A 26,138-nucleotide genomic window follows, 5' to 3' on the forward strand; every position below is an offset into this window, starting at 1 on the left:
GCCTGAAAGAAAAATTTGAGTAGGTACCACATTCATCGTTCAAGTTGGTTTTTAAGTTTTATGCATGGGTGGCGCTAACTTACTAAATTTCAGCTTGTGGATTTTTTTTCCTTATTTCTGTAGTATTGAGAATAAAGTCTTTCATATTCGTCTGTCCCGTTTTATCTCTAAGCATGTTGGATTGTTATCTTCTGTCAAGAACCATATCTGTTGAAAAAAATACTCCCAAAGAATTTTCTGGAGACCAAGAGCCTGGACATCTATTTAATTAAGAAAGATTACCTAGTACTGCAGTTTTTCTGGGTACTGTAAAATTGCCATGTTCCTATAAACTGGTATACTCATTCTGTGAGATGTTAGAAACCCTTCATTTTACTTAAAACTAATCGTATTTGGTTTGCCTCTTACCTGGTGGGATTATGCTGTATTCTTTTATTAAACTTTAGTTTCATGACTCTGTAAGGTAACCGTGACCTTCAAAAAGGCAAATGGACTTGTGGGCCACATTCATCTCTTTGTCTTGAAATTCAGATCTCTAATATCTACCAAATTTGAATGCAAATTGGCATTTAATTTTGAACTCTTTGGGAAGAAACCATTTTATTAAGTTGGGATGTGTTTAAGTTTGAGTTACTCACCTCCAGAGTTGGACTCCAGATTAAGACTTCATCATTGGAATCCTCCTGAAGGTTAAAAATTTGAATAAATATGTTACCCCTTATTGGGTCTGACTGGAGAAACAAGGTCCAGAGAAGAGTTAAGATGCCCTATTGGCTCATTGTACCTCATTATCATGCTCACAAGGGTTTCTCCTCCACCTTGGAAAATCTGTAAACGAGCAACATCCCCAGCTTTTAAATGTTTCTTGGGATTTATCCTCTTAGATGATGGGGAATGTAGGGCAGAAGTCCTCAACCTCGGCGATATTTGGGCCAGATAATTCTTTATTGTGGGGAGAATGACCCTGCTACATTATAGGATGTTCTGTAGCATCCTTAGATTCTACGCTCTAAATTCCAATAGCACCCCTGAGTCCTGAAAACCAGAATATCTCCAGATGTTGTCAGATGTCCCTTGGGGGGCAAAATCTCTCTCACCTGAGAACCACTAATTCAGGATAATTATTTAGAAGTTGTTTTAGTAATGATTTAAGTATACCATGGAGCAGCTAACTCGCGAAATCACTGGGCACTGAGAGCGTAACTGAGCTGAATTTTTAATCTTAGGATACTTTAATTCATTTTTTTCCTTTGGCTCATGACTTAAAATGGTGTGTGTTGGGGTGGTGAGGGTGGTGTGTTGCAAGTGTGGGAATCACTGTCTTTGTCGCTTGTGGTGAATTAATGATGGGAATATCTAAGCAGCCGTCAGATGCATAAATCACTAGAAATGAAAGGGATAACACATAAAAGTCTCTCCCTTTTGTTTAGCAATTTATCATTTTGCTTGCACATTAATAAACAGAGCTCCCCCGAGGTAAGCCCCTGGAAGATAAATATTTCTCCCTAATTTCCTCAATTGTAGCTGGTAGATCACATGGGGGAGGAGAGGTTCGTGTCACCACAAGTTGCCAGCTTCTTATCCTTCACTTCTTCCACGTAGGCGAGTAGCAATAAATAACCGGTATAGAGTCCAACTGCAGGTAATTAGGTTCTGTTTTGTTTATATAACAGGCACCAGATTCCCCAGCCCCAGGCTGTCAGCCAGGCCGAGCCGAAAACGTACACTGTCCATATCACCACTGTCCGATCATAGCTTTGACCTTCAGACCATGATAAGGACGTCTCCCAACTCCTTGGTCACGATTCTCAATAATTCCCGTAGCAGCTCTTCAGCAAGTGGCTCCTATGGTCACTTATCTGCAAGTGCAATCAGGTATGTATTTTCCTGAATCCATTATGTGTTTTTTAAATGTAATGTCAGCCCTTGTCTGTACCTGTAGTGATGCATTTTCAGTACCGACTGCCTAGGAGGAAGAGTAAAACCACATGATGCTGGGCGTATAGCAAGAGACAGGTCAGGTATCACAATGAATTGCAAAACCAGTTATTGGGCCTCAGATTATTTTCTATTTGCAGACATTAGTCAATAGCCCATATATGGAAATAGCAGTTATTCAGTTATGGTGAAATCCACTTCGTAGAGACAGTGAGTATGGCAAATCTTTTTATACAGCCTTTTCCTTCTAATAATGTTCTCTAGAGAAAAACTGACTTCATACCTGGTTGTATGACATTACAACATGAACAAAATAAAAAGACCAGTCATGGCAGAAGTCTTGTCCTACAACTCTTTAGAGAAAAGAGTCCATTGGGAGGGAGAGAGGAATAGCAGGGCTTTTTTCTGATGAAAAATAAGTGCAGATGACTTGGAAAGTGTAGTTATCAGAGGGAATCTGGCAAAAGAATATTTCTTTGTTTTTCTGATAAGTATTTTTAGCTTAATAGGAAAGATCCCTATTTTGTCTACATACCTTTGTTAACCATGGATAGTTCCTTGCTTGATGGAAAGTGTTTTGACACTTCCTTGCATGAAGTACGTCACGTTTGTTCTTACAAGCACAGACTCTTGTAAACATGATTAACATAAAATATTTCTCACTGCTAATGATCAACTTGGACTGATGTCAATAAGTAGGAAATACAAGTAAGTTAGCATACAAATTTTAGGTGAGTTAGCTGATCATTTATTGTTTGAACTAAGCCAGCTCATAAATGGTTATTTGAGACATAGAATTAGTAATCTGATCAATTAATTTAGCAATCCTTTTATAAACTTTGGCTCTCATTTTCCCTAAATTTTTTGCTAATAATTTAAGGATTCAGTTAGTAGCAATCTTTTTGAATTATAGTTTTGTTAACTGTGAATAATTCCTTGCTTGAAAAGTACGTACTAACGAATGTTTTCACTAGCCTTGGTTTTAATAAGTGAGGTTTTGTTTGCTTCTATGAATGGGCAGTAGATTTATTTGTTCATTGTTGGGTCTTTCATGGTAGATATACATGTTAGGGAAACCTCATCAGTTCAGAAAAAGAACTGTTTGCAGTAGCAAAATACCCACATTTATTAAAAATAATGAATACCCTTGTCTTTCCCTAATGTTCTCCATTACAGTTTTTTTTTCTTGTTCAATTATCAGCAATATTGTAGGCAAGTTAATATTTAAATGTGGTAAATCCTAATTTTAAATGATGTCATTTTCCGCTGCTTTTCTTTGTTCTTTTCATGTGGTCACTTAAGTGTGGAAACATGGAGAGCTGCAAGCAACCGTGCTCACATGAGAGCAGTCCGTGCACAGGGAGGGCTCCTGGGGCATTTTCTAGATGAACCACTGCAGTCACAAATATAAGCATTAGAGTTGAATATGTCTATGGTCAGATTCCAGCTTTGCCACCAACCAGCTATGCAAACCTAACTTACCCCTCAGCTCCTTGAAGTTTAGTCTTTACATTTGGGAACTACACATAAGACACTCCCTTTATAAGAAGAAGGCACATTTTACTAAAGCTGGTGTGGATCTGCAAAGGCAGGATGAGATTCCTACCTGAGGTGAAGTTTCGGGGGGAGCTGAGCTGGGATGGTTCACCCAGGAGTAGAGGCACCACAGACCTGTCTGTGCTACCCTGTTCTCCATCCCAGTCTGGCCCCATGGAAGCATGCCAGTCTCAGAACCCTGGCCTGCCTGTACCTGCACTCCTGGCAAATATTCCCAGGTCATGGACTAACATGGACTGGAGGTCACTTTACTGCAATTATGCAATTGTTATATGGCATGACTAGAAGTCATAGCATCCAAGTAGCGGAGATGTGGCATACAGTGATATTCACAAAAATAACACACAAAATCACTTCTGAACATTCATTTCTCTTGCTTCTATACTTTTTCTTGCCTCTTGCTCTCTGCCCAGCTCTCGACTTTTTACAGCATCTAAAGGACATAGATTATAATATGGTACAGAAATGGCCACGATGCTATCTTTATTTATTCTTGCCCCAGCATCCTGTCCTTAGTCCTTACAGACTTCCTGGTGTCCTCGTCTTCACCCAGGTAAGCTAGTGTCAGTACTTACGAGACTGTCAATCTGCTGACTTGAAATCATCACTGCCCATCTTGTCTCCAAGGAGCTATATCATACCTCTTTATATCATTAGAGATGGAAGAAGAGATTCACTTAAAGACCAGTCAGGTCCTTGGAAGCTGCTACAGTTAGGTGAAAGAAAATGGGCCCATTGTGTCCTCAATTTTTTTTGCCTTGAGACTTTCGATTGCATCATTCTTGTCCCAGTATAATCTCTCCCCCTTTAATACACGTTTGCTATATTTTAGGACAATACTGTGTGTCTTTTCTCACACATAGCAGGTACTGCAGACTACCCAAGATGAGATCAGCTTCCCAACTAATGATGATAATCATTGTTATCATTGGCACCACTTGCCAGTTCTTTAGCCAAAGGAATGCTAGTGCCTTGCTTACACTGGCTCTAAGTTTCATTTTGTGAGATCAGAAACTGACTTCAGGAATAATCAGTTAGGGGTAGCACCAGTAGAACAGGGCAAGGAAAGGAAACAAGGAGACATCTGGGAAAGGTAGCTAGCTTTCTCAATAGTGAAAGGTATGAGAGAGAAAGTGGACTTAAAGTCCATTTAGTCTCTGCGACCTGCTAAGTCACAGGGCAGGTGCAAGGCTCAGGCTCACTCACCATTCTCACATCACAGCTCTTCGGCAAAGCAAGTGGTGCTATTCTGTTTTCTTTTTCTTTTCTTTTTTTTTTTTTAAGACAGAGTTTTACTCTTTTTCCCAAGTGGCATGATCTTGGTTCACTGCAACCCGCCCCAGCCGCCGGGTTCAGATGATTCTCCTATCTCAGCCTCTCGAGTAGCTGGGATTATAGGGGCTCGCCACCACGCCCAGCTAATTTTTGTATTTTTAGTAGAGACAGGGTTTCCCCATGTTGGCCAGGGTGTTCTCGAACTCCTGACCTCAGGCGATCCACCCATCTGGGCCTCCCAAAGTGCTACGATTACAGGCATGAGCCACCGCGCCTGGCCTTACTCTTGTTTTACACCTAAGCCCAGTGGGTCTTTGCAAGATGAAGTTAGCAAAGTTCCGTGCCTGCTGGGCATCAGCACTAGCACTCCAGTTTCCTGCTTGTTAAACACACTTGACTTTCACACTTACATGTTTTCTGATACCTAATTTGCTGTTGGTATTGGCAGTGCATCAGTAATTATGTTTACATTTCTAAACATGTTATTAAATGTTTAAAGATACTCATTCAGTATCTAAGAAATGCTATTGCTGTCTCCTTCACATCTACGCCCTAGTGCAAATGCTGTTCTCAAAGATGCCTGTTATAGCATTTACCACTATTTGACATTTCCATATTTGCTTTCTCCTTTAGTAGTCTGCTATTCATTTCTCTCCAATAGAACAGAAGCACCAAAGAGCAAACGTCTGTGTGCCTCTTGTCCCCACCCCTGTGACACCTGCATTCTCTCAAATTGACACCATTCAGTAAATAGTTATTGAGCGAATAAATTAAGGAGCTCTCCCAAGAGTAATTAGGATTCTCATCATCATCTTATTAAAGTAAGTTTCTACATGGTAGATAAATAATTCTGGTTTTCTGAAAGTTGCAATCTATATGAGTGTTATGTTATTAACTGGCTGTAGATTGGTAGAAACAGAGACAGAGGGATGGATACAAAATAAACAATTAAAAAAGCAAATGCCTATTTTAAGTTTGTGTGTGGCTTTTGTGTTTATATATTTACTTAATAATCCAGAGTACTATAAAAATATCGTGTAAACTAATATTAATTCACAAAGGCCCATTGGCATATTATAAAAGTACTTGGTTATGTCAGATTTTTAAAAATGCATTGTCTAGACATACATGACAAGTCTTTTTAAATCTCATAATTAAAATAGCTTTCAAAAATAACTCCATGCACACTGCAAAGTATGTTATAAAACATTCTTTGTTTCAAGAAGTTGCGTGTTCTCCATCACCCAGAAGACTCCCATCTAAGACTAGATAATTTATATTTATCAAATACAGCCAGTAACCCCCCAACTCTACATAGTTAAGACTAATGTTGTAAATAGCCAATGAATCACAGTAGATTAAAACAGATTACCTTTGCTAAAACCTTGTCGCTCAGGAAATTGAGCCACCACTGGAAGAGAAGGTGTTTTAAGTGACCCCCATCTTCTGTCATCTTCCAGTAAATGTAAATGGTATGAAGAAATGAGTACCTCACTCATTTCTAACCCACTGGGTATCACTCTCACTTTCTGTTGAATGGCTACATTGAAAGTAGTTTTATGTTCTTAGTAGTTTTAAGTCTGGTGTGACCAGGGAAGAGATCTCAGTGAAAATGACATTCCCATGTTGCACATCACCCTACTGAGTGCCACAAGATTGCCAGCTTCACAAGACTGTGCAGGGTTTTTCTGCTGCCAACACTGATGAGCTTAGCCTGATGACCAGAAGGCAAGTTGTGCTTTCTGTTTTGTGTGTCATCAGCCCTCTCCGACACTAGGACCCAGGAGTAACGGTGCATCTGGCAGGTCCACTGATGCTGCCTGAGGCAGGGTAGGAGTCAGCTCGGCCTCCATAGCTCCTTGGCTCTGTGCTTTGTAAACACCTTGTTTAGGTTCAAGAAATAACACACCAATGAGTTGAGAAACATGCTGAAGAACAGATGAAGACAATGCCAAATTACCGATGTCTTTAAAATTCTCATTCCGTCTTCTAAAAATTAGGAGATGACATTCCCTTCCCCCATTTTCAGTAAAATAATTAATACTACATTAAAACGATAGCTCTCATTTACTTCCTTAAAAGTAATTATCATTACCTGATGCAGTTGTTTTACATAGTATTTCATTTAATAATTATTAATTCTCGAAATATTTAGCTGAGTTTTATGTTAGTCACTGTACTGGGGGAATGGGAGCTACACAAATGCCTGAGAGAAACACAACACCCACCTTCATAGAACTTAGGGAAGGGAAAAGCCTCTAAGCATATACAGATGAATGAACACAGGAATGAATGAATGAACAAAGGAGCTTGTAAGGGTTCTCATCAGTGCTGTAAAGGAAGTGACTCAGATGTTAAGAAAGAATAGCACCAAGGGCCTAATTCACAGGACTGGCCAGTGACTTATAGGACGATGACAAGCCACCCTGGAAAGCTTTGTACAACTTTGTAAGAAGGCCGAGCAGATGAAGGCCCTTAGATGGGAGGAGTAGGGCATTGGAGTAGCCATCAGCAGATGACAGTTAAACACGGGTTAGCCAAGGCACAAGGTTGGTGACACAGGCAGGGGTCAGGTTCCACCACAGCATCTTGGACCAGAGATCTAAGGGAAATAGGAAGGGCCTAAGATCTAGAGGCTTAGATCTAGAAGACCAGAGGTCTGAGGGTCTTCCCTGGAGGCCTCCACAAGGCTGTTTAATTTTACAGATGAGGAAACTGATGTTCAGAGAGGTTAGCAGGCTGAGTCAAAGGCATTCAGTTACTCACATGGCAGAACCATGTTTTCCACCTGGTGGGTCTGAGTGTCCTCTTTCTGTTTACCAAACACACTGTTTTCTCTCTTAGAAGTCCTCAAATGAGAAGCATGGTGAAAAGGATTGGTGGGAAATGCTATTTATAATAGAAATAATAATACCTGATGATGTTTTGAGGAGACTGATTATGCATAAATTAACATACGATTTTTTTAACCACGTCTAACATGCCTGACGAGCCGGATCTCATGTGAGAGTGTGTTACCACTGTTCACGTTGATGGAGGTCATACCTATTTGGCTGCTTAATGGCAAGTAGCTTTTCAGCTTTTTAGATCACTTTCATAATGTAAAGCCTAATGTATTTTTCTCCAAAGCATTAGTCAGAGAGCATATGCCCAAATGTAAATGTTGAGATACGTAAGAGTCTGTGGGTCTTTATTCGTGTACTCTTTACTTCTGAGGCTGGGCTGTGTTTCCAATAAATAAACTTGCCCTGGGAACTTTTATAGATGGAAGTGGAAGCTTTATTCTTATTTATTTATTTATTTTCTGTGATGAAGTCTTGCTCTGTTGCCAGGCTGGAGTGCAGTGGCGCTATCTCAGCTCATTGCAACCTCCGCCTCCCAGGGTTCAAGCAGTTCTCCTGCCTCAGCCTCCCAAGCAGCTGGAACTACAGGCGTGAGCCACCACACCCAGCTGATTTTTTTGTATTTTTAGTAGAGACAGGGTTTCACCATGTTGGCAAGGATGGTTTCCATCTCTTGACCTCGTGATCCACCCACCGTGTTCTCCCAAAGTGCTGGGATTATAAGCCTAAGACACCGCGCCCAGCCTGGAAGCTTTATTTTTTTCCCTTCTCAAATAGAAGCACATGCGTGCATGTGTATCTCTGCACATATACAAGTAATGATAGCTGTTGGCCCATTCTCTGCAAAACTGGGAAAAAAAATGGTTCTTCAAATGGCAGCTATTGTGCAGCAAATGCCACAGCTGTAACCAGAATGAGGATGACCTCTTAGTGCAACAGTCACAAAGTAGCCAGGATGTTTGGCTTCGGTTTGAATGTGTCTGTCTCCCCTCTTTTCTTAAAGTCAGTTTCCCACATTTTGGTACCATGTTATCTCAGTGTTATCTCAACTCCTTAAAACAGGAGTTGCCTGACTTGACTTCCAGTATTGGTTTCATGAGCAGAAGAGGTAGGAGAGGTGGGATACTCATTGGATTCGTCTTTAGCCTGTAGAAAACTAGGTTTGTTGCAGCATGAAGTTTCTTAATTCCAGTGCCCTGACCTGAAGGAGTATATCCTGATACTATTTCATGAGTTTCTTTTAAGGATATTGAAAAAATTCAAACTTGAATGAAATTTAACAACCAGGCTGGGCGCAGTGGCTCACACCTATAATCTCAACATTTTGGGAGGCCGACGTGGGTGGATCACCTGAGGTCAGGAGTTTGAGACCAGCCTGACAAACATGGTGAAACCCTGTCTCTACTAAACATACAAAAAATTAGCCGGGCATGGTGGCTGATGCCTGTAATCCCAGCTACTCGGAAGGCTGAGGCAGGAGAATTGATTGAACCTGGGAGGTGGAGGTTGCAGTGAGCTGAGATTGTACCACTGCACTCCAGCCTGGGCAAGAGAGTGAGACTGTGTCTCAAAAATAAATAAATAAAATAAAATAACTTTAACAAGCAAGGCAATAAGTGTTTATAGGTGGCTGGTAGACAGAGTTGATTTTTACATTTATATTTACAAGGCATTGCCCAAGAATCCAGAGGTGCCATATATTCATTACTCTTCACATTGGACTGAGAACTGGTGCCTTTATGATGGAGCCTGATTACCACCCACACCTGGGCTTGCCTGTGGCTAAGTTCTCTAATGCACTGCCTGCCTGCCCAGCTCTGTGAGTGCCATGCTGGGTCATTGAGAGGTTTCAGAGATGAACCTGAAAACTGAAGGGCCTTTCTTCCTGCTCAGCTTCTCACATCCTCCTGTGCCCTTTCCCCACATATATTGTATGTTGGTACAGAAACCCTGGCACTGTGATAACATGGGAGTGAGATATTCCATGGTAACTCTAGGGAAAAGCTGTAATTTTAGGGAAGAGTTAAAAATGTCCTGTGGATTGAAATCATCAAACAATAAATAGTAGCTTTTACTTACTTTCCTCAATTGTTTTCTTTATTTTTATGTAAAAGCAAGTCTCTTGAATATTATAATCAGCTCTTATTTACCATTCCAGTTTAAAGGGCTACAGCAAGCCGTATTATGGCTGCTTTATTTATAGTACCATTGTTAAGGAGTCCAGCATATCCCACGTGCTCTTATTCCCTGCCATATATAGAATTCCAGAAGCATTTACAAAACATAGGCTTTTCTCATATACTATTTTAATTGGGTTTTATCCATTTGATTTGAATATTAATGACTTTGAAGTGCCTATATGTATAGTAGGGTGAATAAATGTTTAATGGTTGATTTTCTACAATACGAACTTATAGTGTTTCCATTTTATATATCATTTTGGGAATAAATATAAATTGGATTAGCAGATGGATCACAAGGGTTTCTGTACAAATGTTGACTTACATCACTTCCTTGGTGTGAAAAAATAATATTTATGATGAAAGTCAAACATGATTATGCATTTCCAAGTTTGATGTATTAATTATAAATTATATATAACTTTCTGGTTACAGATGATTACTTTTTCTTTGGAAACATAAATGGGATTTGTATAAAGTACTCAGTTAAAACTTGCTAAATTAATGAATGAGATGCAGTATGTAGACTTTAGGACATTTATTTTGGTTGCTTAACAGTTTTCCTTACCTGTGCTCTGTTGAGCTATGCTGGGTATAGTTTTTGAGATTCCCGGAAAGGAGACTTCATGTAAGTGAGGTGTTACTGTGCTGTTTACGATAATGCTAAGAAACAAGGACTGATTTGCAAAATTTGACCACACTTTTAAGATAACTGACAAAACTTTGTATGTCTGATTTCTGGTGTATATTTACATCAGAACTTTCTTAAAGATTCGGACTTTGAGAATTTCACGTTTGTCTTTGTAAAAAAGAAGAAATGGTTCCCAGTCAGACATCGATTTGTTAATCACCTTTAACTCAGCACAGTGCTCAATATGAAGATGAAACTGACTGAGAAGTTATCCTTATTTACACAGGCTCTGCACCCGGTGCAATCCCTTTTAAACTAAAAACCCAGTGACCATATATCTGCTCTGATTCGGAAGCTCTCTAACATCCACATTTTTCTTCTTATCTGCTCTTTAGTAAAATAAAGGGCAAATTAATTTTTAAATAAATTTATTCTGGCTGTATAATTGTTGCCCTAGAAGAGTGTTTCTCAAAGTGTATTGTGAGGAATGCCGATCTCTAGAAGCTCTTCCACCTCGTGCTGCCAGCTGTGTCTGGAGCGGACATTAGGAATGCACAGAGAAGCAGGCCTGGGCTATGTTCCCAAGAGTTTGATGACCTTGCTACTACTTTCTCTTTCCCTCCATTACACTCACTCACCTCAGAAGGCCTGTGACTGTGTTGTTGCTTGGGAAGATCTAGGCCATCTGATACTTCCTTTCTACTGATCTTACTGACTAAATATAGATAAACAGTTACAAATCGCATTTTTATAAATGTTTGTTGTTGTTGTCTTAAATTACCCCATCTTTCATGTAGTAATTATTTAGAAGCAAAAGCTATAAAAGTAATTTTTAAAAATAATATATTAATTGTTGAACACAGATAATCAGACTCATTGGAAAGAGTGGGGTGAACAGAAACATGGAGTCCATGAGGATGGGAAGTGCAGTGCCAAGCTTTTGACTGTAGGTTGTCCTGCTTTAGAGAAGGCATGAGAGATTATTAAAAATTTCAACCATAGGCCGAGTGCGGTGGCTCACACCTGTAATCCCAGCACTTTGAGAGGCTGAGATGGGCGGATCACTTGAGGGCAGGAGTTTAAGACCAGCCTGGCCAACGTGTTGAAACCCCATATCTAATAAAAATACAAAAATTAGCCAGGCCTGGTGGCACATGCCTGTAATGCCGGCTACTTGGGAGGCTGAGGCAGGAGAATCACTTGAACTTGGGAAGCGGAGGTTGTAGCAAGCCAAGATCGTGCCACTGCACTCCAGTCTAGGCAACAGAGCAAGTCTCCATATCAAAAAAAAAAAAAAAAAAAAAAAGTTCAGCAATAGTATTTGTGGTAAATTTGAAATGAATACATGAAGTATTTAGGAAGATTCTTATGTAGGGCCCCTAAAAGTAGAATTTACCTTTTGTTTTTAATTCTGATCTCTTTAAGCAGCAAAGTCTGTCCTGTGCCATTGAAGTGCCGTAGAAGGAAATAGATGTAGAGGCCAGCTTTGTTTGTATAATACTGCTTTGCAGACATGCTGTCAAATTGTAGTTTTCAGAGGGTTTTGAGATGAGATGATGATTCTCGATTGTCCAGGTGTCAGTGACGTAACCACAAGTGTCCTTGTGAGAGAGAGGCAGGAGAGTCAAGTTAGGGTCAGAGGAGGAGGAAGGGGAGGCCTGAGTGATGTGGAGCCCTGGGCCGAGGAATGTAGGCAGCCTCCTGGAAACAGAAGAGGCAGGGAGCCTAGACCATCCTGAAGAATGCAGCCCCGCTGGCCCATTGCAGACTTCTGACTTCCAGAACTATAAGGTAATAAGCAGTGTCTGTTGTTTTAAGCCACTCAGTTGCAGCGGCAACAGGGAACTAATAGGCAATGAGGGAGAGATTTAGTCACTCGACGCAGTATTGCGCATCTGCTCTGCCAGGCATGGTACCCGGCCCCACTGGACCTTGCCTCCTAGACGGAGAGACAGAATGAGTTTTAGAGAGTACTGCATGCTGCCATGAGAATAGAATTGTCAGGCAGTGGAAAATGATTGAGCAAGGAGGAGCAGAGGGGGCTTGTCTGGCTGGGGGCAGGTCTAAGAATGCTCCTCTGGGGAGGTGACGTTTAAGCTGGAACCTGAATGTAAAAAAGGAAGTGGGCATGCTGAGCTTTGGAAGCCAAGGGTTCCAGGCAGGGGACACTGTGAATGCTGAAGGTGCAGAGGACTCATGCTGTGACATGAGGCAAAAGGATGCAGGACTCCCCCCCGCCTCTGCCCTTCCCTCTTGGATTTAAAGGACGAGGCTGTGGTGGCTCAGGTTTTCTTATCCCCCCAGTGGGAAGGCCTCAGGAGATTCTTTTCATACCTTGATCTTGCCCAAGAGAGTTGAGGGTGTGCCTGGGAAGCATCCTTTTTCATGGGCATTTTGTCTGTGACTCTTGACATCTGTGTGCCGTGCCCAGTCGTCACCCGTCCTCGGCCCCAGCAATCTGCAGGCAGTGTTCTGAGAGCAGAGGAGCCTTAACTCCCAAATCTGTTAAGTGATACTGTGTCAGAACTGAGAACTTGCTACTTTTGTCGTCAAATTCTAAATTGGCTTTGTCATCTGGAGTGGAACAGCCCTCCTGCACATAGTCCCTGGCAAGAGCAGCAGCAGAAAGCCAAGGGCCAGCTCTTCTGGGTCCAGAAAAGCTGTCCCATACCCTGCCCTGGCCCAGCTCTGTGCATGAGGAGGAGGAGAGTGTTTCTGTTGCTGGCTTTGTATGAATAAGCCCTGAAGACTCACAGTCACTGTCCAGTCTGTGTTCCCTCATAGCCCTTGCAGTCTAAGGGTTGATGTGGATTTTGGAGAACATTTATTCCCATCACATGGTTTTACCAGGAGAAAGGTAGGGACCCCTAATGGGGATATGACCAAAGCATGTCGCGAGCTTTCAGAACACCTACCCCTGTACCCCAAGGACAAGGAGGATTGTGGACCTAGGAAACTGCAGTGGGAATGCTGAGCCTTGTTTTTTGTAGGGACATCTCCTACATCTTTCTATTTTATTTATTTAGTTTTATTATTATTATTATTTTTGAGATGGAGTCTGGCTCTCACACCCAGGCTGGAGTGCAGCGGCATGATCTCGGCTCACTGCAACCTCCGCTTCCCGGCTTCAGGTGATTCTCCTGCCTCAGCCTCCTGAGTAGCTGGGACTGCAGCTGGGCACCACCAAGCCCGGCTAGTTTTTGTATTTTTAGTAGAGACAAGGTTTCACCATGTTGGCCAGGCTGGTCTCAAACTCCTGACCTCAGGCGATCCACCCGTCTTGGCCTCCCACAGTGCTGGGGTTACAGGCGTGAGCCACCGCCCCCAGCCTCCTACATCTTTTTTAAAATGCACCTCCCCTATCTAGCTGTGAACACTTGTGAGTTGCTTATGTATAAAATCAAGGGCATTTTTCACTTTGTGAAATGTTTTTTGAAGGTTCTCTATTTTTAATTAGGTACTGACTTTTTAAACCTGCAAATGTCATGCCTCCCAGAATTAGAAGTGTAAATGACCTTCAGGGACCCCCTCCCATCTCTGTCAGTTAATCCAGGCTCCTAGAACCCTGGAAAGGTGTTTGGAGATACCCATAAAGTCTGTGTGCCTTGGTGATCATATGTGAAGTGGGTTATTTTGGTTTTTGTTTATTTAATGAATAGAATAACGTAGTTACACTTAGTAATACTCATTCACCCAAAGGACGGGGGGGCTGCTAAATCATTGTGTTTTTTGATGAATGGCTTGTACACTGAAAAATAAATTGGACAAACTGGCATAGAGCTCAGTGAACATGAAATCAGCTATTAGAAGAAAGCTTGTGAACAAATTCTGAGGCAGATATGCATCTTTTGATTAATGCCCTATCAATCATCCACACAGCTACTTTAGCTAAGTCTTGCCATAATCATTCATGCCTGCTTTTGGAAACACTGGCAGCAAGTATAACGTCGCAGAAACGGAATATTACTACTGATTTCCCCCTAACTTACTGTGAACAATGACTGTTTTCACCATGTTTCTGCTTTCCTTTATTAAAGAAATACAATGCAGAATGAAAGGAGAGTTCCTCAAAGCGTCGTGAAATTCTCCTAGGGTATTCTTAATGATATTCAGTCTTAAATGGGCAAGCTATTGTAATATAAGGTTCTCTGTAGGAATAATAGTAATGTAATCCCATTGAAGCTGCCTGTTATGGATTGTAGTCGAACAGGCAAAATGTAGAGTCACATTAATGAACAGAGTATATCTTTGGAATTATTACTTAAAGTTGTTGAAATGGTTTGAATTTTGTTATTGTAATTATTTTATTCTCCATTAATGCGTTTAACAGCCATAGTAATTAACCCACCAGATTGGAAATTTGCATGAGTTCTAACTTTGACGTTACAAGAAACCCTGATTCTTTCTGGGTATTACACAGCAGGATAGGGAGAAATAGATACACACACATATATAAATATTTTTTCACTGATTATTTTTATAAAAAGAAATTTCCATGAATGCAATTATTAGTTTTTCACGCATTTTTAAGCCATTGGCAAATTCCTTAAGAACACTCCATTCTTTTAAGAGGATTTGATTCCAAAACTATGCTGGCAGAAAGAATGGTTTGGCATTGCCTGCTAGTCGAGAAATCTTTAGGTAATATCACTGCTTCCTCAGGACTTACTGTAGCCTGGGAAATAGTGTGGCATAATAAAGTAGTGACAGGCATTAGCATGCATAATGGGCTTTAATAGACATTAAATGCTGTTTAGCTAGAAGAGGGAGCAGTGCTTCCCACTGGAATATTCCTTCATCGAAGCCCATTGATCACTGATTTCAGTGGGGAGAGGTTAATCCATCAGCTTCTGTAACCAGACGGCACTGATGGAAATTCTTTAGGTGGCATTCTGGATGAACCAGGCTTTCCATCTTTACAAACAAATGAGTGATATGACAAGCATGGTGTTCAAAACACATTTAACCAATTGATTTTCTTTCCTGTTGTAATAAGATCTGGAGACATATGAAGGCGTGCGGTGTGAGTTAAGATTAAAGGAATTGCTCCATGCACAGGAATATACGGAACTGAGAGCCAATAAAATTCCTATAAAGCATGTAGTCACCCATTCTCTCTTTTATATAAAGTTTGTTATTGCAATAAATAGTTATTATTGAGCCGATGCCTTTTATTTCCGTTTTTGCAGGATCTTGTTTCATATCTGCGTGTATATGTGCATGCACATGCGTGTCTCATCTCGGGTCTCATCTTTCTCTTAGAAGTTTTCAAGATGCTTGGCAATAATCCTGCTTTCTCATTTTAACAGATTTAATTTGGAATGGTAAAATTATAAATAGAAAGCTGCAGATCTTGTGTAGTGTCTGAGCTGGGCGTTTAACTGATGGTCTTCTTTTATTATCTCCCCTGCGCAGCCCTGCCTTGAGCTTCACCTACTCTTCTGCGCCCGTCTCTCTCCACATGCATCAGCAGATCCTAAGCCGACAGCAGAGCTTAGGTTCAGCCTTTGGACACAGCCCTCCACTTATCCACCCTGCCCCAACTTTTCCAACACAGAGGCCTATTCCAGGGATCCCTACGGTTCTGAACCCCGTCCAGGTCAGCTCCGGTCCTTCCGAGTCCTCACAGGTGAGAGGGACAGGTCGATGCACCCGGCCCTGCTGGTCAATTGAAGGTGGGTCAGCCACCATGTGAGCCATTAAGCAACACGGCACCTCTGTGTTCTCACGGCCTCCATACTGGCATCCTGTCTCCTTAATGCTGAGGTCTAGTCTTCAGCTTGGTGGACGTGTTGTATAAATGTTCCTCATCAAACAATAGCTTCTTCCCCCAGAGTCATTTTCTCATGGGCATAGTGGCAGACTGCTTGATATGGTTTCACTGTGACCTGGTGCCATCGTAACCTGCACCCCATGTCACTGCAGCGCGTGGATGAATTGCTCTCATTTAGTCACTGTTCACTGCCACTGCTAACAGTTGTGACTTACCACCAGGTAGTACTTTAGAGTAAGACTAAAACTGCTTTGCCCTGTATTAACTGTTGCCACTTTGATATTGTTTGGAGAAGAATCTGGATGCTCTAATTAAAGAACTTCACAAACGGAACGTGTTGGTCTTCTACCCTCCTCACAACTTTGTTCTTTTGAAATACACTGTTGGAGCTTGTTACAGCCTAGGGCCTCAGCTCCATTCTTCCAGCTTTTAAAAGCCGTAGGGAGTTTATACTCATGAGTTAAAAATGAAGAGCTGCCGCACGAGCGTATTTTCTAGCTTTGAACACGTTGTCTGAACTCTACTATCCTGGGATGGGAGCATTATCAGAGTCATTGCTTTATTGCCAAATAAGCTGGCTTGTCCCGAGTTGCAGGTTTTAATTATGGTACTGCTTCTTGTTGATCAAAACCTTTTTGTCTCTGGCTCTGTAAATGTAACCAGCAGAACAAACCCACGAGTGAGTCTGCAGTGAGCAGCACTGGTGACCCGATGCACAACAAGAGGTCCAAGATCAAACCCGATGAAGACCTCCCCAGCCCAGGGGCTCGGGGGCAGCAGGTAGGCCACACAGGCCGCACAGGCCGGCGTCCATTCCTCCTGAGATGGGTGTCTTTGGGCCACTTCCGCTCCCTCTTCCTCCCCAGTCCTGATGTCTTTTTCGGGGCATTTCCTTGCCCACTGCATTGTTGACCTTGGCCATACTCAACATGGTGAACAAAAAAGGCTAGGTATGGAGTGACTACGTTGTTTTTCTAGCTCAGAGGCAAACATAGGCAGTGCAGGAAGCCATGCGGGGCATTCCTTCTTGACAGTTTAGGCAGCTTAGGAGTATAGACAACTGTAGTTAATAGAGGAAATGAGGAAATGGTTGCATTACTTTTTTGCTGGCCATAGGTGAGACCAGGCTTCAGTCCTCATCTGTGATCTGGGGTCTGAATTACTGAGATCCTGCACCCAAGCCTGAGCTGTGGCAGATCTCCTGATGGCTCCTCTACCAATTGTGTTTTTATTTTTTCTTGTTTTGCTACTTCCCACTTTCTAGGAGAGCTGTAGGAACCAGAAGGGATGAAAGCACAAGTAACCTAAGGCTAGTTAGATTCTGGCCCTCGGCCCCAGATTCTGAAAGCAAGAGTGCAGGAATTCCCATCTGGACTCAGCCTCTAGTCACTTAAATCCTCTGGGCCTCAGTTTAAGGATGTGTAGGTTATACCCATAATATCATCTCATAGGGCTCTCTGCCTAACGCAGGAAAGGAGGAGCTCTGTGACTGCTAATTCCCCAACATAGAGCTTGGACAAGAGTCCAGATGTCCACAGAACTGGATCTTGCTGTCATCAGCCTGCTTCAGCCCAAGCCTCAGACTACTTGCCCAAATTTCCTTTTCAGCAAGAATGTGGAGGCTGGAGTAAATTGGTGTCCCGGGTTCTGAAATGGATCTTTCCTCTTGCATATTGCCCGACAGCAACAACCTTGCTGGTTACACTTCAGTGCCTGCATACAGTTTTTATCATCTAGCCCTGGATTGGGACCTGAATCTACACAAGATGAATTCTCAAAATGACTTGTATTTGCACTGCTGTGAAGCTGCCTTGGGAGTTTAGGAAGGACTGTGTCCCTGAGCTTTGATGCAGTGGCCCCTGGGCCTTGGCTACTGAGCATATCCCTAGAGAACAGAAGTTGAGTCAAGTGGGCATTTTCACTATAAAGTCCACAAAAGTGCCTCATACAGTCTCAACAGCAGGGAAAACAGAATTAGAAGTACTAGTAAATGATTTCCCTGGATTACAAAAAGTAAGAATAAACAAATTAACACACTGAAAATAATTTAAAACAACTAAACAAAACAGAAGTCGCAGTCTTTTGGGTAAAGCCCTAAATTAATGTATTCTCTTATGAGTTTTGTTTTGTTTGTTTGATTTTTGTTTGTTGTTTTTGTTTTATTTTGGGTTTTTCTTTAGATGACATTTGACTTTATTTTCAGCTTTGTAATCACGGAGGCAAACTTTGGCCTGAACTTTTTATCATCATTTTGACAGGCTGTTACCTTGAATCACAGGTTAAAACTCTCAGAGTGTATTTGGTAAATCTGAAAACATGCACAGAAATGATTTTATTGTTTGACTTCTTCAATTCATAAAACCCTAGACCCAAATCTAAATTGAGTTTTTATTTTCTGTCTTGTCATCTGTCCCATTGTGTCTGATTCTCCCCCTTTCTCTGTTCCCTCCCCCAACCCTCCTCTTTCAGGAAGCGCCAGAAGGAACAACCCTTGTCAAGGAGGAAGGGGACAAAGATGAAAGCAAACAGGAGCCTGAAGTCATCTATGAGACAAACTGCCACTGGGAAGGCTGCACGAGGGAGTTCGACACCCAAGAGCAGCTTGTGCACGTAAGTGGATGGCATTCAGGAACGGGGCTTTACAGCTCTGTGACCCTTTCCAGGGAGGTTGGCCTCTCTGACCCTGCGCTGAGTCAAGTTTCTTAGTGAGCCGCACTGCGAACTGGAGAGGGCTTTATGACTTTCTGAGAATAAAGAAAACTCGGAGCCACGGTGCTTGACCTGTTCAGTCAGCTAAAGCTGAGTGTAAAATTCAATAAAGTCTTCAATAGAGAGTGTAATGACTCTGATCCTGTAAGCCAGAAAACACTATTTGAGTTAGTGACTTTGATGGTTATTGAGTAATAGTAAGCTGGACATGAATTATGATTAACCTTTTAACCAAGTTTGATTCCCTTTCCAAGACCTGGTAACAATGGGAAAAATGTGGAGGTGGGGGATTCCTTTTTTCCACTCCCAAACCCTCAAAGCCTAAGGAAGCGCCCATTATTTTAAGCTGCAGTTAGTACTCTTTATGAGCTAGGTAGCATCATTGCTTGGTTTGAGGCCAGCCCTTGTGGGGTTAGGAGATTCATGGAAAAAGTTATATGTATTTTGAAATGTATTTAGTGATGGACGTTTTGGAAACTGCAGCGTGGTCAGATTGAGAACCACACCTCGTCTTCCAAACCAGGTTCAGAAAATGTTACGCACTCTCCTGCATGTCATTTCAAATAGTGCAGTGTGCACACAGCCTCCTCCCCACCCCCATGCCTGATTTGTGATACTCCCTTCCCAAAAGTGCTTCACTGTTCTTGGCACCTTCTTGAAGGCCAGTGGAGTTTTCCCTGGCAAATGGGACCGGGAGCGCTGACGTGGAAGGGCATTTAGACGATCAAGAATAAAAAGATGCAGGTGCTGCAGCTCCTGGCAGAAGCACAGGGTCCTGTTGAGGCATTAAGTGTGGGCAGTTTTTTAAGCTTTTAATACGATGAAAAATTGGACAGAGTAGCATTTGTTGCCATTCCCCCCTCCTGCTGTCTCTCTCTCTCTCTCTCTGTCTCCCTCTCTCTCTGTCTCTCTCTCTCTCCAATTTCTCTTTCATGATCCATTCTTGTTTATAGTAACTGATTTTTAGGTAATTCATGTTTCTTGATAACCCTCCTCCATTTAGATTAAGCACTAAAATTATGAAGTCCCTCTTACAGCCTACACATTTCATAGGCGATGTGAGCTCTTAATATGTTGTCCTGCAACTCGGCCCATCCTGTGTAATGTGTTCCACACATCACAGTTACATTGCAGTATTAAGCACATAGGTTGCCAGATTTTGAGCTCTGTTCTATACAGAATGCTTTGAGGATTTTACATGACATCGTCAGGGTTCCTCCTCTCCATTTCTTTTTAAATCATGTCTCCTGGTAATTGTATAGGAAGAATTATAGATTTCTGAGCACAGAAAAAAAAAATCAGAAAGTCAAATGTTTTCAATTAAGGTATATTTCTAGAATTTTTCCATGAACTTAATTTGATTCTTTCTCTTTAATTTGATGCAAGTGTTATTTTGAAGCCAAGCCTGACTTAATGGCCCTTTATTCGTGCTGTTTCAATGGAAATCACAAAGACATTGGAATTCCAAAGGGGAGAAAAGTTTGGAATTTTTGTTTTAGTATGGGGAAATACTCCCAAAGAGTAGCATGTGCTGTGTGTATCCTTAGTGATATAATGAGTGAACAGCAAACGTGAAGAGAATTGTTTGTGCAAAAGCTACCATCATAGAAGAGATGCTGGCAGGGCACCTTGCTTTTTTAAATATCCTGAGGGTGACACAGTCTCATGGTGCCATTTTGGAGGACAAGTCATTGTACTTTGCAAGGAGTGTTGGATACTGGTTCAGTCATTATCAAATCAGGAATGAAATAAGAGCTTATTTTAAGTCTACATTTAAAATGAATTGTGCTCCCTGTGAGAGGCAGGGTTTGAAGTAATATTTCTTGGAGTGTGGTAGTAACTTAACCCTTTTGCAGCCTAAATATGGTATTGTGAAAGCTTTTAAAAGATGGTGAAATTGCAGGTATTTGAATTTAATCTCAATGGCCGCTGGTCTCTATGATGTTTTAATAGAGAGATCTGAGTATTAAAGAAAGCCTGCTTAAAACCACCAGCTAAATGACCACCATGCTGTTTCATCAAAACGGTCTTTAAAAAATATGAATATGCACATATATGGTGGAATATTTTAATTCCAGATTAACTAGAAGAAATTCATGTCAGGATTAGAAGAAAATCCAATATATTACCTTTATGATATTAATTTTAGTCTGAGACAAATTATATGAGTAAATAAACTTAATTAAATGAACTAAGAATTATAATTTACCACTACATAAATACGGAGACTAGTTTACATCAGTTATTTTCCACCTTTTTACACCTTACTGTGTAAGGTGCAGAAATCTCACATTGGCGTGTTTAAATTGGTTCTACATTGCATGACATGTGCGTACCTTCTTACTCATGAGTATAGCCAGCAGCAGTAGTGGTGGCCTGGTATAGAATAGGTAGGTGCTTTGTATTGTGCTGATTGAAGGAATAGCTACTTCACGTCTGCCTAATTACTTCGGTGTTAGAATAAATACCAGTTACAAAAGCTACTTTTTTTTACAGAGGGAAGCATTAACAGTTTCCATTCCTGTGACTTTCTTTAAAGAGAGGACATTTGGTGAATTAGTTGAATTTTCATGCCACATACAACCAAGAGGCAAGGTGTTAAACCATTCTGATGCTCTGCCTTATTTATAGCCATGACCCATTCTTTTTACTCCTCTTACAGTTAATAGAAAGATTCATGATTCTTCATGGTTGTCTATCTAGTGTCTGACAGTCCCGACTGCCTGCTAAAGCGAGTCACTATCTATAATTGATATCCTTCCTGGGAATAGGGTGCTGGCTGCAATTGAAGGGCTTTGCTGAAAGCTCTTAAATCCTGACAAGTTCTCCCCTTGTTCTGGTTCAGTCGTTGAGCTGCACGGTTGGAATTCCGGAGTTATTTGAACTTGGTGCAAAAGGGAGACATGTGTTTCACATTAGCAAATCACAAAGTTGAAGAAGAAAGTTAGAAACTCGGCTGACTTTGCCCGCCAGGTAGTCTCATTTCCACTGTAATGCACTCTGTACTCTTGAAAAGATTACCTCGTCCATTACTATCTGAACAGATGGGCTAAATAGTAGCCTTTCCCTTCTCTTCTTTATTTCAAGCCCCTCTCCTTCACCAATTATGTGTTTATTCTAGGTTTGCTGCTGGGTCTTTATCACAGGGATGTTTAATTAATTTCTCTTCCCAGCAAGATAATTACAATTGGGCTTAGTTACTCTCAAGCTAGTATTAAATTCGTCATAAATTTACTTCTGTGACCAGAAGCTAAGAAGATAGATGCGTATTTTTGTTAGCTGTGTTTTTGTTGTACTTCGTCTCTTTCTTGGTGTTAGTTAAAATTGAAAGAAACAAGAAAAGTATATAGAAAAAAAATTAATTCCAAGTACACTGAAGACTGGATTTATTATTGATTTGCCAAGATGCAGGTATTTTCTCTTGCCATTTGAAAGACACGCATTCTAACATCCCAAAATGAGTTGAAAGTCCACATTTTTCTTCAATTTTAAATTAACCAGACCACCTTTTTTGTTGTTGTTGAGCATTATATTATAGAAGACGTGAATCCTAACTTCAAATGTGTTTCTGAGAGTTGTAGTACCTCCATTCTCAAAGTGGTGTTTGGTTTCGCTTTCTGCTTATGCTGATGTTACTTGGTTTAGCTTGTGTTACTATGTGAAGTAGCTCAGCCCAGCTTCTTCCAAGCAGGAAGGACGCTTTCTGTGTACACTGAGATCCGTTTCCCTCTTGTTTTAATTTTGTCCTAGAAGTAACTTCCATCCCTGGCTCTTTGATGTTTGAGTGTCTGAAATACGCACATCCCACAGCACACGTTAGTCTCAGGTTCCCTGAAACCTGCACACTTTGGTTGTGCATGACATTGTATATACCACCCACATTTTGAGGGGCTTTCTAAGAGGAGGAAAATGAATAAACGTAACAACTTTTATCTCTGTGTGGAGTCATCACTGCTGAGTGGCTGGTTATGCTTGAAAACATCAGTGCTGTGATTGAAAGAATAATAGTATCATTACCATACCTCATGTCCACCTGTTTTCTGTGACTCTGCAACTCTTTGCCCTCAATTTCAACAATCCGACTTCCTATTTCTGTGTAAGAAATAACACAAATAATGTGCTTCCCAAAGGTCTTTAAAAAGTCAAATTATTTTAAAAGTTTCATTCCCAATCCCCAGCAGCATGCCCTGCAGGGGCCCTTGGCAATCGCACTGAGGGATGTTGCCTTCTGCCTGTGGGGCAGAACCGCAGAGAATGTGAGATGTGTTTCTGTTAGCACCCAACTTCAACTGGGTGGCATTTAAGTCTCTGTAATCCTCCATGTGTCTCCCTTAAGCATAGTGTCAAAAATTCACCTTTGTGTAGAGTGATTAACCACCTACTTGGATTTTTAAAATGCTTTCATATGCTGCAAATTTTGATCTCTAAAAGCATGCTGAAGTTTCCTTTATCGGAAGAATACAGTTATAATCACCTTTACTGCCATTTGGAAACAAATTCTATACATCAGCAGCATGAAAATGAGCGGCTTTCTTTTTAATACAGAAATTTAGATATAAAGAAAGCACATCTAATTTGTGAAGAATTGATGTGTCTGTAGGAACGCAAGGAAGAGTTAGGATGTGAAGACATCATTTTCATATTAATACTGTGATCCTAAATTTGCATTTTAAATGTTTCCCATATAATTTTGATCCCTTTGCTAAAGTTGCATTGTCTATCCTTACCTAAGAGAAAATTGAGTTTAAGATGTGATGGGGTCTCAGATATGAGGCTGAAATTAGTTTTGTGTGTGCATAAAACATAAAACGAATGAGTGGAGATTTTGATCTTATTTTCCCTACATGGAGTTGCTAGTTAATTTGGTTACTGTAATTATTTGGAAACACGGCATATAAAATATAAACCCAGAACTAAAAACTTCAAAGCCATCTTTTGACAGTTTTGCCTTAAGGGTCACGTTCCCTTTAAAGTTGCTGACTAAATTGCACCTGCAGAAATTGTTCCCATAAAGAGACACTCAGGAGATCAGATCGAGTGTGAGGGCTGTGTGGTCCACCAGCCAGAGCCCCCCTGGCCCAGCTGGGATTCTGAGTGGCAACCCCATCTCTGCCCTGACTCTTGGGATGACCTCCTTAGAACCATTTGACCCCTTAGAACGTTATTTTCTCACTTATCATACTGTGAAACAGCCGTGAAAATAAACGCTGTCCCCAACGTCCAAGGCCAAGCAGAGATCACATGCAGTAGGTCTAATGAGAAACAGACAGAGGGTCTTGAAAAGGTCACTCCGTCTCTCGTTGTTTTATGTGCGTGTGTTGCTGGGTTGAGTGGGGGAGGAGAATGCGGTGGCACTGTTGGTTTCTGTGGCTTATTTTATATTAATTCTTGCTAAACTGGGTTGTACGCTAGACTGAAGCCAAGACACTTCCTTTTTCTTCTGCAGTATGTGTCTGCTGAATAAGACTTGGCCAAGACATCTTGTCTCATTCAACCTTGATTTTAGTCAAAGAATGCAAAAGGCTAGAATTGGCTAGTCCTTAGGATATGGATGGGAAACGGATACGCTTTCTAGTGCCAACCTGATGGCTGGCAGCCACTGGGAGTGCTGTGCAGAATCCACCCTGCTGTCAGCCTGGGAGGGAGTTTGGGTGAGCTGGGAGTTGGGGGCGCTGTGGACAGTTATCGGTGACTGTCCCCAGGTGGAGTTTAGGAGGCAGCCGTGTATTAGTTATGTTCTTAATTCGTTCATCCATTGTATAACCCCTGAAATATTTCATCAGAATTTTCCTCCAAATAACTGTTTCTGCCATCTGGGGAACATTTTCTATTGAAAGCTTTTTAGCTGGTTCTCAATGATACTTTTGTGAGATTTTAGGTTCTGCCAATGATTAGTGCCCTGGAATATTCTGTGTGGATGCCCTCTAGACAAGTGGGAATGGCGGTCACTTTGGGCTGGGCTGCATACATCGTTTGAATATACTTGCCTCTAGCAGATGTTGCTGGCATAATATATTCTCCTGCTTATTAGGAAAAGTACCAGCCAACATTAATGGATCAGCCATTTGCTCAGTGGCTCTTCATGAGATGTGCGGAGCAGCCCTGGCAGGTGCAGTATGGGCTGGGGACAGCCTGTGTGGTACCCACAGCCCCAGCTTTGTGGTGGGCACATGATTTATACCCTCAAGGACTGGACAGTCTAACTGGGGAGATAAGGAAACATAAAAGCATAGTGAACAACATGAGGTGAAACATAATGAAGCCATAATGTGTATTGTGACTTTATGGGATCGGAGAGGGAGGAGTCCGGAGGGATACTGGAAGAGACTCCTGGGAAACAGGTGGAAAATATGGTTAGGGTCAAAGTAAATCATGCGGGTAAACTTTTGAGGCCTGATGAGATGATGATGATGGTGATTTGAGAAGAATTGGCACCCAATTTGAAAGAATAACATTTGTTTCCTATCGCTACCCAGTGGCAGTACAATGTGAAGTTCAAGGCCTGCTCTTCTAAGGAAAATAATAATATACCATATAAAATGGTGAGGGAATTAGCTAAAACTATTATACTCAATAAAATGTTAGTGATTCTGCTTACAAGAGAGAAAAATATGAAGATATTTACATTTAAAGAGGCTGCCCTGTCCATGCATATAAAAGCAGGAGTTAGGTTAGTATGCAGGCAGTGTTGGGGTTGGTATGTCCGCATGAAATTAGTAATTGCAAAAAGATGTCAATAGGCCGGGTGCAGTGGCTTACACCTGTAATCCCAGCACTTTGGGAGGCCGAGGTGGGCGGATCATGAGGTCAGGAGATTGAGACCATCGTGGCCAGCATGGTGAAACCCAGTCTACTAAAATGTAAAAAATTAGCCGGGCATGGTGGCGTGCGCCTGTATATCTACCTTAGCCTACTAGAGAGGCTAAGGTAGGGGAATCGCTTGAACTCGGGAGGCAGAGGTTGCAGTGAGCCAAGATCACGCCACTGCACGCCAGCCTGGTGACAGAGAAAAAAGATGTTGATAGGTCCCCAGTTCATGAAACACTGCGAGAGAAATACTGGAGGGGCCTCTGGGTTCATTTCTTCTATTGCAGGTTCTTTGCACACTTCTGATGTGTGTAGATTCCGTCTCTCCTGTTCGTGTGTTCTCATGTCCTGACATGCTTCTGGAAATTTTCCTCAGTGATTACACCAAAGCAAGGTTCCTCCACTGTTGCACATAAAGGAAGATC

The 26,138-nt window shown here is 41.5% G+C and overlaps 1 protein-coding gene across 6 annotated transcripts in view; it reads left to right on the forward strand.

The window, feature by feature from the left end:
* The window catches only part of GLI3 (GLI family zinc finger 3), a 277,297-nt gene that overhangs the window by 195,343 nt on the left and 55,816 nt on the right, over window positions 1–26,138 (forward strand). For 3 of the 6 annotated variants that reach the window (XM_032244432.1, XM_032244437.1, XM_032244435.1), the window contains 4 exons: window positions 1,674–1,875; window positions 15,840–16,053; window positions 16,861–16,977; window positions 18,667–18,807. In XM_032244432.1, coding sequence (XP_032100323.1) covers window positions 1,674–1,875; window positions 15,840–16,053; window positions 16,861–16,977; window positions 18,667–18,807 — 674 coding nt within the window. The remainder of the gene's footprint in view (window positions 1–1,673; window positions 1,876–15,839; window positions 16,054–16,860; window positions 16,978–18,666; window positions 18,808–26,138) is intronic. The other 3 variants (XM_032244433.1, XM_032244434.1, XM_032244438.1) reach the window with 1 other exon arrangement.

This window comes from Sapajus apella, unplaced genomic scaffold (assembly GCF_009761245.1).
Source record: "Sapajus apella isolate SASKATOON/1434 unplaced genomic scaffold, GSC_monkey_1.0 scaffold54, whole genome shotgun sequence".
Taxonomy (NCBI): Eukaryota; Metazoa; Chordata; class Mammalia; order Primates; family Cebidae; genus Sapajus; species Sapajus apella.